Below are 14,960 nucleotides of genomic sequence, written 5' to 3' on the forward strand. Positions count from 1 at the left end.
GCCGAACTTTGGAGTCAGATGTCAGGACGGAGGTCGCCTTAGCGGGGTCAGGGGCGGTGGCTGTGACTGCGAAGGCTGTGAGAGGGGGTTCTGGGGGGCTGGTGATGTTCTGTTTCTTGATCTGAGTGCTCGTTACCTCAGCGGTTTGGTGTATAAACGTTTATCAAGGTCTTCATTTGCAACAAATAATTTTTTCTCAATAAAAAGACTGTAAAAGACATCAGGTATTGGGACACCCAGTCAGGCCAAGTTGTCCCTTTCTAATTCTGCCCTGCAAGTAGGGAGGGCGCAGTCCTGCCCAGACTGAGGACTTTAAGAACAGATGCCAGTTCAGCTAATGCTGCTGTTTAACCTTCCCAGCAGTGCAGCGAGGTAGGTGTGATTTTCTCCTTGTTACAGATGAGGAAAGTGAAGTTCAGGGAGATGAACTAACCTGCTCATTAGACTAGCTTCCTGCAAGGCAGGGCTTTTCTCTCATTCTTGAACGGTGCCTGGCACCAGAGCTTTTAAAAGTTTATTATATTGATTTGTTTTTATTGATTGATTGATTGAGATGGAGTCTGGTTCTGTCACCTGGGCTAGAGTGCCATGGCGTCAGCCTAGCTCACAGCAACCTCAAACTCCTGGGCTCAAGCGATCCTCCTGCCTCAGCCTCCCGAGTAGCTGGGACTACAGGCGTGCGCCACCACGACCAGCTAATTTTTTCTACTTTTAGTAGAGACAGGGTCTTGCGCTCTTGCTCAGGCTGGTCTCCAACCCCTGGCCTCAAGTGATCCTCCCACCTCGGCCTCTCAGAGTGCTAGGATTACAGGCATGAGCCTGAGGCTGTCCTGTTTTTATTTATTTGTATTCCACCTTATCCCAGAAGTGATTTGAAAGACTTACAAAGAAACATAAAATACAGTAAGACAACATAGAGAAGAAAGTAAAACGAGTGGTGGCCTGCAATGGAACCAGAAGCGAGTCTGAGTTTGAAGATGCATACCTCGGACTCTGTTCCCATTTGTGTTCAGTTGCAAGGGACCTGAGAAGCGGGCTTAGAAGGGAGGTGTTTCTCTTATACCTGGAGGTACAAGAAGCCTGGAAGCCTGGAAGCCTGGAGGTGAGCAGTCCAGCCCAGGGCCAGCTGCCCAGGATGGGAGAGGGACTGGCTCCTCCTTCCTAGGCAGTGGCTTTGGTCATTCTGGCCAGCGTGCAGGAGGATGGGGAGGGGATTGGGCAGCCAATACCTGCTGTGTAGGAAGCTCTGCCTTTTTATTTGGGAATGGCTCCCTGGCCAGGCTACAAGGGAGCACAGCAATGGGAGGATTTTGGTAGTAGAGGAAGGCGGGGGGCGGGTGTGTGGCGGGGGTGAAGACAATTGTATAGTGCCTGTCTGTCTGCCTTGAAATCCGAGCACACTCAGCTGGGCGTGGTGGCACGTGCCTGTAGTCCCAGCTGCTCGAGAGGCTGAGGCGGGGGGATCACTTGAGCCCAGGAGTTCAAGTCCAGCCTGGGCAACATATCGAGACCCTGTATCTAAAAAAGGAAGAAAGAAAGAAGACACATTAGACAAAAGTTGAACTTGATATAGATGAGAGAAATACAAGATAACTTCTCTTTTTTTCTCGGTATCCTTCTCGAACACGAAAGCTTTCCAGATCTGCTTGATATTGTGAGAAATGCTAAGTCCCCCAAAGTACAACTGTTTTTGCAATCTCTAGGAAATTTTTTAAAAGCCAAAGAAAGATAAATTATCCACATTACTGAAACAATTTTTTTAAATGTACAAGAAAGCCTAGCTTATTTAAAGCTCAGAAGACTGTAATTCCATTGGTAACAGAATTGTTATGCATTTTAAATACGATCAAATCCAAAATTGGTGACTTCTGGCTAAACTGTAGTTTTCAAATTAATATAGCCCATTTGCGGTAATTCTGGGCAAAACAACTTATACATAATACATTTTTATATTTTCAACGAACGAAGTCATTTCAGAAACATAGAGGACTTTTTCGAAAGAATTACTTCTATTTTAATCTTCTCAAAGTTTTCACTTTCGCTTCCATAGCTTCCATTTTTTTCGGAACACTGTGCCTCCTTAGGCATCACAGTAAGGGGGTGACGGGACTGGAGGTAGAGCCCCCGGAGTGAAAATAAAACAAGGAATCCCAGAACACGCAGACTCCTAGGTTCTCGCGGTGGGTAGATCGCAGAGGGGAATGTGGGCTCTTTAGCTGGCACTCAGAAAGGGACCTTGGTCTATTAGACAGTAGACCAGGAAACAAAAACAGGTGACTTTACAACTGGAAGAGGCTGGCATAAGTAGGATGCTTTTAGCTGCAAGTAAAAGAAACCTGCTCTAGAAGTGGCTTAAGCATGTGGACGTTGATTATCCAAACCGAAGCCTGGGGGTGGCGGATCCCGGGCCCCAAAGGGACAGGTTCTCCCTGGATCGCCCTGCTGTCCTCCCTGTGATGCCTTCACCTCCTAGGCTGGCTCTTCTCATGGTTGGCTGTCACGGTTGCGGACATCCCTTGCAGGAGAAGGACATCCCTGGTTTCTGTCCCTTTCTAAGAGCAAGGACAGCTCTCCCAGAAGTCCCTCACGTCTCAGTGGCCAGAACTGGGTTCTGTGCTTCTCCCTACACCAGCTCCAGCGAGGGGAATGGGAGTGCCCTGCTCTGGGCTTTAGGGAATCTCGAAGATTCATCCTCAGGGCTGGGGATGCCCAGCTGCCCAGAGATACCAGGACACAAGGGGGGGGACTCAGGAGACAGCCGTTGGGGCCAGAGCCAGGGCTGGGACTTGGGTGTCTTGACCACACCACACGCTGCCTACCACTGCACTGCAGCCCGTGCAAGGCCCCGTCCAGCTGCCCTGCCACGGTGATGGGCGGACAGTGGGGGTGGGGCAGGAATCCAGGGCCCCAGGTAGTCTCATGCCGCCGGGGAGGCCCTGGAACAGGAGATGGAGTATCTGGTGGGAGGGTGGAGCTGCTGGGAAGAAAGATGCCCTCCCCACCCCCCAGAAGGGGAGAAATCTCTTTTTTGTTTGTTCTCTCAAGCTTCTTTTTCGAGAAACACAAGCATATGGCAGCGGATGGTGCGGGGGCCGTGTTTGGGTGGTGTGTGTGCTTGCCTTTGCCTTTTGCGTGGTTGGGTGTATATTTTTCTATCGGCTCCAACACCCCAGCTGGTCCATAGGGCAGGGAGACTCGAGTCGGAGGCTCTTCCCCAGTGTCCAGAAAAATCTAGCCCTTTCCAGTGGTGCTTCCTGGGGGAAAGGGATTGGAGAACTTTCCAGCAAACCCAGGCCTGAGCATTGCAGCTGTCTGAGCTGAGGATGTCCTTGGGAGGTGGGGTATGGGCAGTGAGGGGGCTGTGACATCGTGTCACACACTTGGTACTTAAAACAACAGAAATTTCCCTTCTCCCAGTTCTGGAGGCCAGAATGCAAAATCATCACCATCAGGCCAAGGTCAAGGTGTCGGCAGCCACGTTCCCTCCGCAGGCTCTAGGGGGCAGTCTGGTCTCCTCCAGCTTCTGGTGGCTGCCGCCACTCCTGGGCTTGTGGCCACATCACCCCTGTCTTCAAGGCCAGCGTTTTCAAATCTCTGCTCTGTCTTCACTCAGCCTTTGCTTCGGGATGTATGTCCCGTCTCCCTCTGCCCTCTTCTTGGAAGGACACCTGCCATGGCTTTTAGGGCTTACGCAGATAAGCCAGAATAATCTCCCTGGATCCTTAATTCAATCACATCTGCAAAAGTGATTGTTCCGTATGAGGTAGCTTTTATAGGCTTCGGTGATTAGGACGCGGCTGTCTTTTGGGGGTCATTTTTGAGCCTACCACGAGTTCCTAAGAGCAAGTTCAAGCAGCCATTCTTGTAGACAGGCTCTTCCGTAATCTGTGCCGGCCAGGAAGAAGCGGCCAGTGGAGATCCCAGCAGACTCGCCACTTCTCTGCCCACCTCTGTCCACGTCGGGGGGACCTTGTTGACATGTGTGTGGATACCCCAAACTATGTATCTGAGCTCTGTCCACCTTCCCTATCAGCTGCCTGTTGGGGATATACAGTAGTATCTGCGTGGTCTGCCCTTGGATGTATCGGTTACTTCTGACTGCGTAACAAATAGCCCCAAACTTAGCAGTGTCAAACTGCTAAGCAGTCATTTCTTATTTTAATCTTTCACAGGTTGGGGGGTTGACTGGACTTAGCCAGATGGGTCGAGGTCGTGTTGATGATGTCTTCATCCTCTGTCCTGGGGCCTGAGCTGGGATACAGCCAGGGCTCCTTGGGTGTCTCTGGCACCACCTGGACTCTACATGGAGTGGCGTCAGGATGGCCGGCTTTTGTTCACGTCGGCTCAGAGTCCAGGGGCGAGGATCTTAGAGTGAGTGAGCCGCCAGGGAAGTGTAGCACCTGTTGGGACCTGGCCGTGGAGGTCACATGGCTGTACTTCCAGCACACTCCGTTGGTTCAAAATGAATCATGATTCAAGTCGTATTCAAGAGGAGGGGAATTAGATGTCACCACTTGATGGCGGAAATATCAAAGGATTTGCCATTGTGTTTAAAACCACCGCAGGAGGACAGGCCAGAGAAGAGGCCCCAGGGCCCCAGCTGGGCATTCATTTGCCAGGCGGATTACAGGGGTCGGAGTGCTCAGAGGATGCTCTGGGGCGGGCGCAGGCCCCAGGTGGGTGGGTGCACAGACCACTCCTCCAGCCCAGGCTCTGGGGCTAAGGGTGGGACCCAGGGCAGAGCATTTCTGCTGGGCAGTCCCGGAATCTGACCGCATCTGTCTTGAAAGCGCTTCGGCGATCTCTGCTCCCCCAGACCCTCACCATGGACCCCACACTGCGTCATGCTCACTCCTGCCTCAGTGCCTTGGCCTGAGCTGTGCCCGCTGTCTGGAGGGCCCCACTCCTCGCCACCCACCCTCCTTGTGTCTCTTAATGTTTCCCAACCTGCGTACACAGCCCCTCCCCTGGGAGGCTTTTGCAGGCCTTGCTGCGTGTAGCAGGCCGGTACTCTGCAGGCCTGGGTGCACACAGGTGGAAGAAATCGGGCCTGTTCTCCAGGAACTGGTGCCCGTGGGGGCTCAGATACTCCACATCATTGGGGGAGGGAAGAAGGGGCTGTGGGCGCGCAGCCAAGGGACAGGACAGGAGGCGCTGACGTGCCTAGCAACAGCTAAGAGGGGCCCAGCAAAGGGCAGGGGCGTCTCTTACCAAGGGCACAGCAGGTGCCAAGGCCAAGCCAGAGAGCAGGGTGTGTCTGGGGGCCTGCAGGCTGGGGAGGACAAGGTCAGTTTGCTCTGTGGCCTGACTCCTGGCGGGACGGTGAGCCCCTTGAGGACGAGGCTTGTGTCCTGCTCATGTGTGTCCCTGCACGGCTCGGGCTGGGCTGGCCACTTCTCTGTGAGTGTTCTCAGCACACTCGGGTTGTGCTGGCACTGGCCCCAGGAGGACCTGCACTAGCGTGTGAGTGTGCACGCATATGTGTGTGTTGGGTGCTAGTGCTCACACTCACCTGGGGGGCAAAGATGTCCGTGTCAGGTAGCCCCTGTTCCCTCTCTTTCTCCAACCCCCTTTGCCTCATTCCAGCAAAGGCCACTGAGTGTCCCCTGTAAGCTTAGGATTGACACTGCAGAGGGGACATTCAATGAGAACAACCAAACACTTTTCTCTTTTTTCCCCAATTTTTTTACTATATTGCAATACATATAACATAAAGTTTATCGTCTTAACCATTTGCAAGCATACAGTTCAGTGGTGTTCAATACCTTCACATGTTGTGCAGCCATCACCACAGCCATCCCTGGAACTTTTTCATCTTGTAAAACTGAAACGCTATACCCATTAAACAACAATTGCCCCCTCCCCAACCCTGGAGACCACCATTCCGCTTTCTGTTTCTGAATTCGACCACCCTAAGCACCTCTTGCACGTGGAATCTTGCAGTACTTGTCTTTTTGTGTCTGGTTTATTTCACTCGGCGTAATGTCCTCGAGGTTCATCCACGTTGTAGCACGTGTCAGAGTTTCCTTCCTTTTAAAGCTGAGTAAGGTTCCACTGCGCGTATGTGCCGCTTTGTGTTTTATCCGTTCGTCCATCCCCGGACTCTCGGGTTGCTTCCACATTTTGGCTAAGGCCAATAACGCTGCTATGAAAATGAGTAGACAAAGCTGTTTGAGACCCTATTTTTGGTTCTCTTGGGTTATATAGACAGAAGAGGAATTGCTGGCTCATATGGATAGTTCTATTTCTAATATGTTGAGGAACCACCGTACAGTTTTCCATGGCGGCTGTACCATTTTACATCCCCACCAACAGTTCACAAGGGTTCCAATTTCTCCACATCCCCACTAACACTTGTTATTTTGTCTTTTGGGTAGTAGGCCTCCTGGTGAGTGTGAGGTGATACCTCGTAGTTTTAGTTTGCATTTTGCTAATGATTGTGATGTTGAGCATCTTTCCATGTGCTTATTGGCCATTTGTATATCTTCTTTGCAGAAATGTCTATTCCAGTCCTTTGCCCATTTTTCAATTGGGTTATTTGTTTTTTTGTTGTTGAGTTTTAAGAGTTCTCTAATATCCTGGATATTAATCTCTTATCAGATATACTGTTTACACATATTTTCTCCCATTCTGTGAGTTGCCTTTTTACCGTATTAACATTGTCCAAAACTTCTCTTTACCTGTGGAGCAAAGGTTGTGTATCTCCAAGCCAAGCTTCTTCCCTTTGCCTCTCTCCACAGAAATGACACTCTTCCAGTCATGCGCCCAGAGAACTCCTATTCACCCTTCAAAACCCATCTCAACTGTCATCAACTCAGAGAAGCCTTTTCGGCAGGCCCCTGTTCACCCAAAATTAAGTAAATAAGTTTAAATAAAATGTGGGTAACCCCTTTTCCCCATGTCAAGCTCTGTGCCCGGGCAAACTTTTCCACTTGCCCTCATTTTATGATCCTGTAATTCTTTATGGACACACTGGCCCTGTGAATTCCAGGGGGGCAGGCAGGGCCTGGCACAGAGCAGACTCCTGGTAGGTGTTGAGCGAATGAGTTGGGGGTGGTGGGGCAAAGGATGGCCAAGGAAGGCACCCAGGCTGTGCTCTCCCACCCCCCTTCAGGGCCTTGTCACAGGCCACCAGACCTCCAGCTTCTGTGGAGCTGGTGCAGGCTGGCCCCTCCCCCTCCTTCCAGCTGTCTGCCTGGGACTGTCACCCAGCTGATGGCCAGGCGGAGGTGGCTTCTGTTCTGTCCCACTGTGACCTAGCTGGGTAGCCAGTAGGCACAGGGAATAAGTGTAGCCCTCAGAGTTCAAAAGTGTGTGTGAAAGGAATGAGTGAATGAATGAATGAACCCACAGAGGAATGAATGAGTGTGTGGGGGGTGTAAAGAAGGCCTGAGAGCCCCCGACTGAGGCGCCCCCACATGTGTCCTGCTGCTGAGGGCCTGGCTGCACTAACAGCCCGCCTCGGGGGACCTGGAGCTGTTTGCTTCCCCTCCGCTCCGAGCCTCAGCCCTGCAGATGGAAAGCGGGTCAGAAGAACCACCTCCAGGTGGCTTTCTGAGAATGTGGAGTGACGGATTGCCCATTGTACCACTGTGGGAGAGTTGGTGACGTTTGTTTCTTTGGTTCAACCCCAAGCTGGTGAGGACAAGTGATCCTCCCCAGCCAGGTTAGCCCTCTCTTGTCACTCTGCGGGGGCTGTTCGTGTGTGTGTGTGTGTGTGTGTGTGTGTGTGTGTGTCTCGCTTTCTTAACTGTCCCCATTCTTTCCATCACTTAGATGTGCTCTCTCCCTCTCCCCCTCCCGCGCTCTCCCTTTCATGCACACACACACACACACACTCTGCTCTGACATGCTCACACTCTGCTTCTTTAAGCATGTGATTTTCTGAAGCTCTGGGGATGCTGGGGGTGGGGGAGGAGGGGAGGGGTCTGGGTGCTGAGCTCAGGGCAGGCCCTGGAAGGAGAAATCAACGTTCGGCTGCCCTCTCCTGGGCCCCCTGGGCAGGAAGCAGATGCCCGGTGGACTTTGCCACTCACTGCGGGCCAGGCCTGGGGTCAGGCAGAACGGTGTCGTGGAGGGAAGGGGCTTGAAGGCTGCGGCATGGGGTCGAGGGAGCCGGGGTTTTGCCAGTGTGATCTGGGCTCAGGTCCCGGCTTTGCCATGTCCCAGCTCTGGGGCATTTGGGCTGGAATTTCTCCTCTGGGAAGTGAGAGGTCCTGTGAGAATTAGACATACTATCGGGGCCTGACTGTCCCGGCACTTAGAAAGCAGCCCTGTGACTCCTTCCCTCCAGATGGGCCGGTCCTCGGGCTCTGCGGAGCCCACGCCAGAGAGAAGTGGCCGAGCCCCCGGGCCAGATGCCAGGTCAGGCCACACTTCCTCAGCACTTACCATTTTGGCTTTGGACCCTTTGGAGTCCTTCGAAGGCATCTGGATCGTGGGTTGGGGAGGGGAGTTTTTAAACTAGGCTGAGCTGGGAGGTTTGTCTTTCGGCCTATTCTCTTGCCTGTACACCGTTTTCCCACCTCCCTCGAGACGCGCTTCACTGGGGGGAGGACGGCATCTGCCAGAGGGGGCACCTGTCTCTCCAGACTTCCAGGCCGTGGGCAGCAGAAAGGACAGGTGTAATGGCGGCGCCCCTCCTAGCCTCCTGGACGGCTCAGAGCGCCGGTGCAGGGTGTCTGGGATCGGAGGCCCCAGCCGAAGTTCTCTCTGCACCCTCACCCTGGCCCAGGGCCGGCTAGAGTGGGCTCTCTGGGCCGGACTCCTCTGGGTGCCCCCCAGCCTGGAGGCAGGCCTGCCTTGGGTCAGCACCAACTCAGACACGGACAGAGAACTTGGCTAATCTTTGGCTCCGGGGACTGGGCTGGCCTCCAGCTCTGAAAGCTGCCACTGTCTGGGCAAGGAATCCCTGGCCAGGCAGGGGGCAGGCGCAGGCAGGAAAAGCTGAGCTGCTCGGAATCTGGAGTCGGGAACCTCCCCAGGGATCACCCAGCCCTGTGCCTGGCTGCCTCTCAGAATCCCCGGGGAACTTACAAGGGCAGTGTCCTGGGCCCACTGCCCAGGGGACCTGTCACCTCACATCTTTGGTGGGTGGGGTCCAGGAGCCTGGGCGTTGGACCAGCAGGTGTTGGTGGCAGCTGTGCTACCTGCAGCCTGCTTCACAGGTGGGCAGAGCCGGGTTGGGAGCTGGTGGTGGGGCAGGTATGACAGAGTAGATTTCCCGTGGTTGGGGACCCACACCTCTTCCCAACCGACTTCCTCCACCGTCCCAGCTCTGCCTTTCGTGGCTTCACAAAACAGGCCTGTACCCAACCTTCGGAGACGATAGTGGCTTCTGGCTGGGTGTGGTGGCTCACAGTAATCACAGCCTGTGTAATCACAGTGCTTTGGGAGGCTGAGGTGGGAGGATCACTTGAGGCCAGGAGTTTGATACCAGCCTGGGCAACATAGCGAGACCCCATCTCTGCAAAAAATGAAAAAAATTAGCCGGGGGTGATGGCGCAGACCTGCAGTCCCAGCCACTCTGGAGGCTGAGGCAGGAGGATCACTGGAGCCTGGGGAGTTTGAGGTTGCAGTGAGCTATGATGACACCACTGCACTCCAGCCTGGGTGACAGAGTGAGACCCTGTTTCAAAAAAAATTCAAAAAAAAAAAAAGCGGCTTCCTCTCCCCACTTTTATCTTCCTGGATAAAGCCCTGGCCTCCCCCTTGGTCCTCCCCTTTCTCTGTCCCCTTTCCTGAATAGCCCCCAGGCCCACCTCTCACCTTATTAAAGGAAGCTATTTTGAGCCCCCAAAAATGGATATTTAGCATCCACCAGTGTGTTGCTCATTAGCATCTGTCTGTGTTCTTGGCTGTTGAGAAGTATCTGGGCTCCTCGTCTTATTGGTCCCTGCGTCGTGGGGTTACCTGGGTCTGAGGGGTTTCCTAGGACATGGAACTTTCTGTGCTAAACCCAGGAAAGTCCTGGGCAACCCAGGGCGAGTTGGCCACCCTGGCTGTGTGTCCGCTCTGCATTTGACCAGCTGGTCTTTCTGTTCCCTGTGTCCCTCTGAGTGTGGGGAACGTGGTCCTCCCTCCGCACGTGGACAGCAAGGACGTGTCTGGAGGACATGTTGGCTGCAGCCTTGGGTGAGTCCCTTCCTCATCTCTAAAATGACTGATGCTGTAGCAGGGACAGTAACCTACGCACACTGATGCCCCATCTGGACATTTCTGACAAGTGCCCAGGTGACACCAACGCTGCAGGTCCTGGGGCCACGCTTTGAGGAGCACCTGTCCCGAACACTTGTCTGACCCAGCAGCCTCCCTCACTGCAGCCGCGGGAGTATTGGGACCCTCCCACCATCTGGATTTTCCATCACATTCAGTTCCCTAGACTGTCCCTCCTTTGTGATCCAAATACGTTCAGCGTGACAGTCTCCCCCGCTGCTGCTTTCTTCTCGAGAGCCAGGCAAACTGGAAGTCATCAGACCCTCTGCTCATGGCTTGTGAACGTCCCCACTCCCGCCCGCGTTGACCAACCGGAGCATTTGTCAGTTCCCTGAGTATTTGTTGAATGCCCACGAAAACCCACGCAGGCGCCTTCTGGGGAGGTCACGATCCAGGTGGGAAGTTCAGGCAAGAAGTACGGGGACAGGTTGTTTCTGATTGCAACCAGTTCTGCGAAGAAACCAAGGAGCGCTGGCAAGTGCCGAGGCTGGGCTGCTGGTCTGGCTGATGATTGGGGAAGGTGCTCCGGGAGCTGTTGATGGGCTGAAGGAGGCAGGGGAGGAAGGCCTCGGCCTGGAAAAGACCTCCACGGGGTGCAGCCTCGCGTGCAGAGAGGGGGCTGCACGTGGTGTGTTTGGAGGACAGGGGGAGACGTCGTGGGCCCAGTGCACGGGGGGCAGAGCAGGGAGGGCCCATCTTGGTCAGTCTGTGTGCAGTGAAACCACGGGATGCTTCTGAGCAGGTTGGCGATGTGAGGTTTGTGCTTTCTGAGTCCCTCTGACTGGTGTCTGGAGGAGGGACCGTGGGGACAGAGGAGGGGCAGGGAGACCAGTGAGGATCCTGTTGCCCTGGCGTGGCCAGCAAAGGCTGGTGGCCTGGACAGGGTAGTGGCCCTGGAGGTGGCCCTTCCCCCACTCCCCTGTCCTCCAATAACCCGCGTGTGATTGCCCGGCTGTGGCCTCCGTCCCCACTGTTCCTCTTCCTGGGGACGTTCCTCCTGTTTGTTCTCAGGCACCTGCTTCGTGGCCAGCTGCCTGTCGTGCTTGGTGTCCTCTGTGCTGTATTGTTCCCTTTCCACTGGGTGGGTCCCCTCCCCTGCATTTCTGTTTAGAACCAGCCCCGCTTTGCAAATGAGAAAACCCCGGGCCGGGCGCGGTGAAGCATGTCTGCAGTCCCAGCTACTCGGGAGGCTGAGGCAGGAGGATCGCTTGAGCCTGGAATTGGAGGTTGCAGTGGGCTGTGATGATGCCACTGCACTCTAGCCCGGACGACAGAGCGAGACCCTGTCTCAAAACAAAACAAAACAGATGAGAAAACTTGCAGTTTCAGCGATTCACCTGATGTGGTCCTAGCAGACCTGGATCTCCTCTTGGCTGTCCCCACATCCAGCGTTCTTGTTCCGGCCCCATGGAACCTGCCCCTCCCTCCCTCAGGCCCTGGGCATTTGCAGGGAGTGGCTTTCTCACCCCCCTCCAAGTGCACCCACTTGGGCTCCAGCTCAGGACAGAGGGTCCTGAGGGCCCCGGTGGCCAGGACAAGGAGTCAGGGGACAGCCCACCACCCAGCCCCCCTTCCCTTCGTCCCTCCGTCTCTGAGTCTCTGATTCCTTCCTAAATGGATTAGGGCCTTTGCCGGAAGGAGCTGGCGGCTGTCTGGGTGACCCGGAGACCAGGGCTGGCTGGTGCCTCCTGCTCTGGCCTGATTCGATTTGGGCCTCGGCAGCTGGGAGGCTGGCGGTCGCAGGCCTTTCTGGGAATGGCTCAAGGGTTGGGCCAGAGGGGGATGGCTGAGGGGGCAGCCTTCAAGCTCTCAGGCAGGCAGACCTCTCAGCTGGGTCCTCTATGGAGTCTGGTCACACACAGACCCTCAGGTGGGCTTCATGCCATGGAATGTCCCCAGCCATGGCCACTGGCCACCTGTTGGTCCGTGAGCTTGTCCCATCCATGGCCTGTGTTCTATCCATGGCCTGTCATATCCTCAGCTTCCGTTAATACCATAGATTTCAATCTTTTATACAATTACAAGGCCTCAGTCTGTGGTTGGGACCACACACCTTGGCTTGTCACTCATGCTGGGCACAGAGGTGGGCCCTGGGGTGCAGCAGTGGCGGGCAGACCTGGTCCCTGCCCATGAAGAGCTTACGGTCTGCAGGGACAGCCGCACCTGCAGGAGACACCCCGGGCTTCCTGGCCTTTGGGGTGTCAGCTCCACAGTCCCCCCGCCCGGTGTGTGCAGAGACTCCTCATGTGCAGGTGGCGGGCAGAGGGCAGGGTTCACGGGCCCCTCTGCATGCCTGCGGCCCTGCTCCCCACTCACTCCCTGAACTGCCTCCAACACCCGGCAGGGGCTGCGCGTGGCGCACTGGGGCTAAACCCAGAGAGGGAAACCAAGGGTCCCTGCGTCTGGTCCCTGCCCTCTCCCTGTCTTGAATGGGTGAGTGGCAGCTGGCGGGGGCAGCCTGTGGGTGTCTCCCCACACCTGATTCCCAGGTCAGGGAGGGAGGGGGAGGGCAGGCCAGAACCAGGAACTGAGGGGGTCTGAGCTTTGTATCTCATGGTGCCCAGTTCAGGCTGGGTGGTGTAAGGGCAGGGAGCCACGCTGGAGAGCTACGACCGGAGCCCCAGTGTGGGAGAGGCTGCAGCTCTGGCCTCCAGGGGCCCCATCGCCACAGGACAAAGTCCTGCCTTGGGGGACGCCTAGTGTGAGATGAAAGGCCTCTGCCCTGCAGTATCTTGCTACATCAGAGGCCTCAGCGGCCTTGCCCTTGGGAGCATGTGGCTTCACACAGAAAGGTGATGGGGGAGCTCAGAAGCACCTGGGTATGGAAAATGGGTCAGTCGGGGACTTGCCAGCAGGATAAATCCCCCCTCTACAAAAAATTTTTTTTTTTTTTTGAGACAGAGTCTTGCTCTGTTGCCCAGGCTAGAGTGCTGTGGTGTCAGCCTAGCTCACAGCAACCTCAAACTCCTGGGCTCAAGTGATCCTTCTGCCTCAGCCTCTCAAGTAGCTGGGACTACAGGCATGTGCCACCATGCCCGGCTAATTGTTTATATATATATTTTTAGTTGTCCAGATCATTTCTTTCTATTTTTTTAGTAGAGACGGGGTCTCGCTCTTGCTCAGGCTGGTCTTGAACTCCTGACCTTGAGCGATCCACCCGCCTCGGCCTCCCAGAGTGCTAGGATTACAGGCGTGAGCCACCACGCCTGGCCTACAAAAAATTTTAAAAATTAGCCTGGTGTGGTGTGCATCTGTAGTCCCAGCTACTCAGGAGGCTGAGGCAGGAGGATGGCTCGAGCTCAGGAGTTGAAGGCTGCAGTGAGCTGTGATTGCACCACTGCTTGCCTGCCTGGGTGACAGAGCAAGACCTTGTCTCATAAATAAATAAATAAGTAAGTAAATAAAAGCCGTGGGGCTAATCAGCAGATGACAGCAGGGCCAGGAAGGGCACTTGAGGGGGAACTGAACCTGCGCAGGCTGGGGAGGCATGGAGGGTGTCGGTATGTCTGGGGGCGGTGAAGCCTAGGGGACCCAGGGCATCGGGTGTGAGGGATAGAGTTGGGGCCAGGAAACCAGAATACCAGGCTGAGGAGTCAAGAGCTAATGTGGGCAGTAGGGAGCCACAGAGGGGGTGTGAGCAAGGGAGGGCCATGGCCAGAACTACAAACCTGGGGAGAATTGGCCGTTAGGGCCTGCCCAGCAGACTGGTCCTGGTGCTGGGCTTGGTTCGAGGGATGCAGACATCAGGGGATGTGCCACTGGGTATCATTATCCTGCCATCTGTGCCCAGGCCTGGCAGGCTCTAACTCCATCACTCGTAAAGGCCCTTGGGCCAAGGGAAGGCCAACCCTTTCTTCGCCCCACCTGGGAGTTCAGGGGCCAGGTGGGCTGGGGCAGGTGGCCACCACGTGTGCCATGCCCCGTGCCTTGTGCCCACCGTGCTACCTCCTTCCACCAGGTGACCATGGCCTTGCTGGGCAAGCGCTGTGACATCCCCGCCAACGGCTGTGGGCCTGACCGCTGGAACTCCGCCTTCGCCCGCAAAGACGAGATCATCACCAGCCTCGTGTCTGCCTTAGATTCCATGGTGAGTGTCCCTGCCTGCCCGGGAGGAAGGTGGGACTCCAGCCCTGTGGGGAGACGTCAGAGCCTAAGTCCTACCTCAGCCACTCAGAGGAGCTTTCTCTGACCTGAGCCTCAGTGTTCCGATCTGCAGCTTGGGCCACGGTGCCTATGTCAAGGGCAGGAGGCTTAAGTAACATCAGATCCATAAAATCTAGCCCTGGAACAAATGCTGGCTCCTGGCCCTTGTCTCCTTGTCCCTGTACCCCTTTTGCCATTCTCATCCTGTCCCTGGGATGTACCCCAGGTCTCTCTCCTAGCAGGTTACCTGGGGGATAACGTGTGGGCGGCAATGCAGTATAGAGCCGTAATCCCCGACATTAAAGCAAGAGCTATCACTGCATCTTGGCCCAGGAGGGAGAGGTGGGGCCTTGTAAATCACTCCTCTGCCACCGTTGCCTACATACCTAGACCTGTAGCAGTTTATCCCAAATGAGGACATAATGGTGTCATTTTCTCCAGCCTTTTCCTGGGGGAAAGTTCTGTGATGGAGGGTAGGTGAGTGTTTAAAAAAATCTATATGCATTCTGGGAGGCCGAGGCAGGCGGATTGTTTGAGCTCAGGAGTTCGAAACCAGCCTGAGCAAGAGCGAGACCCCGTCTCTACTAAAAATAGAAAGAAAT

The 14,960-nt window shown here is 55.1% G+C and overlaps 1 protein-coding gene across 2 annotated transcripts in view; it reads left to right on the forward strand.

The window, feature by feature from the left end:
* The window catches only part of GTF2IRD1 (GTF2I repeat domain containing 1), a 109,300-nt gene that overhangs the window by 20,138 nt on the left and 74,202 nt on the right, over nucleotides 1-14,960 (forward strand). Inside the window, exon 2 of one of the 2 annotated variants that reach the window (XM_012640251.1) lies at nucleotides 14,174-14,302. In XM_012640251.1, coding sequence (XP_012495705.1) covers nucleotides 14,180-14,302 — 123 coding nt within the window. In that variant the 5' untranslated portion in view covers nucleotides 14,174-14,179. Of the gene's footprint in view, nucleotides 1-14,173; nucleotides 14,303-14,960 lie in introns of those variants that run through there. The other variant, XM_012640250.1, reaches the window with a different exon arrangement.

This window comes from Propithecus coquereli, unplaced genomic scaffold (genome assembly GCF_000956105.1).
Source record: "Propithecus coquereli isolate 6110/MARCELLA unplaced genomic scaffold, Pcoq_1.0 Scaffold150, whole genome shotgun sequence".
Taxonomy (NCBI): Eukaryota; Metazoa; Chordata; class Mammalia; order Primates; family Indriidae; genus Propithecus; species Propithecus coquereli.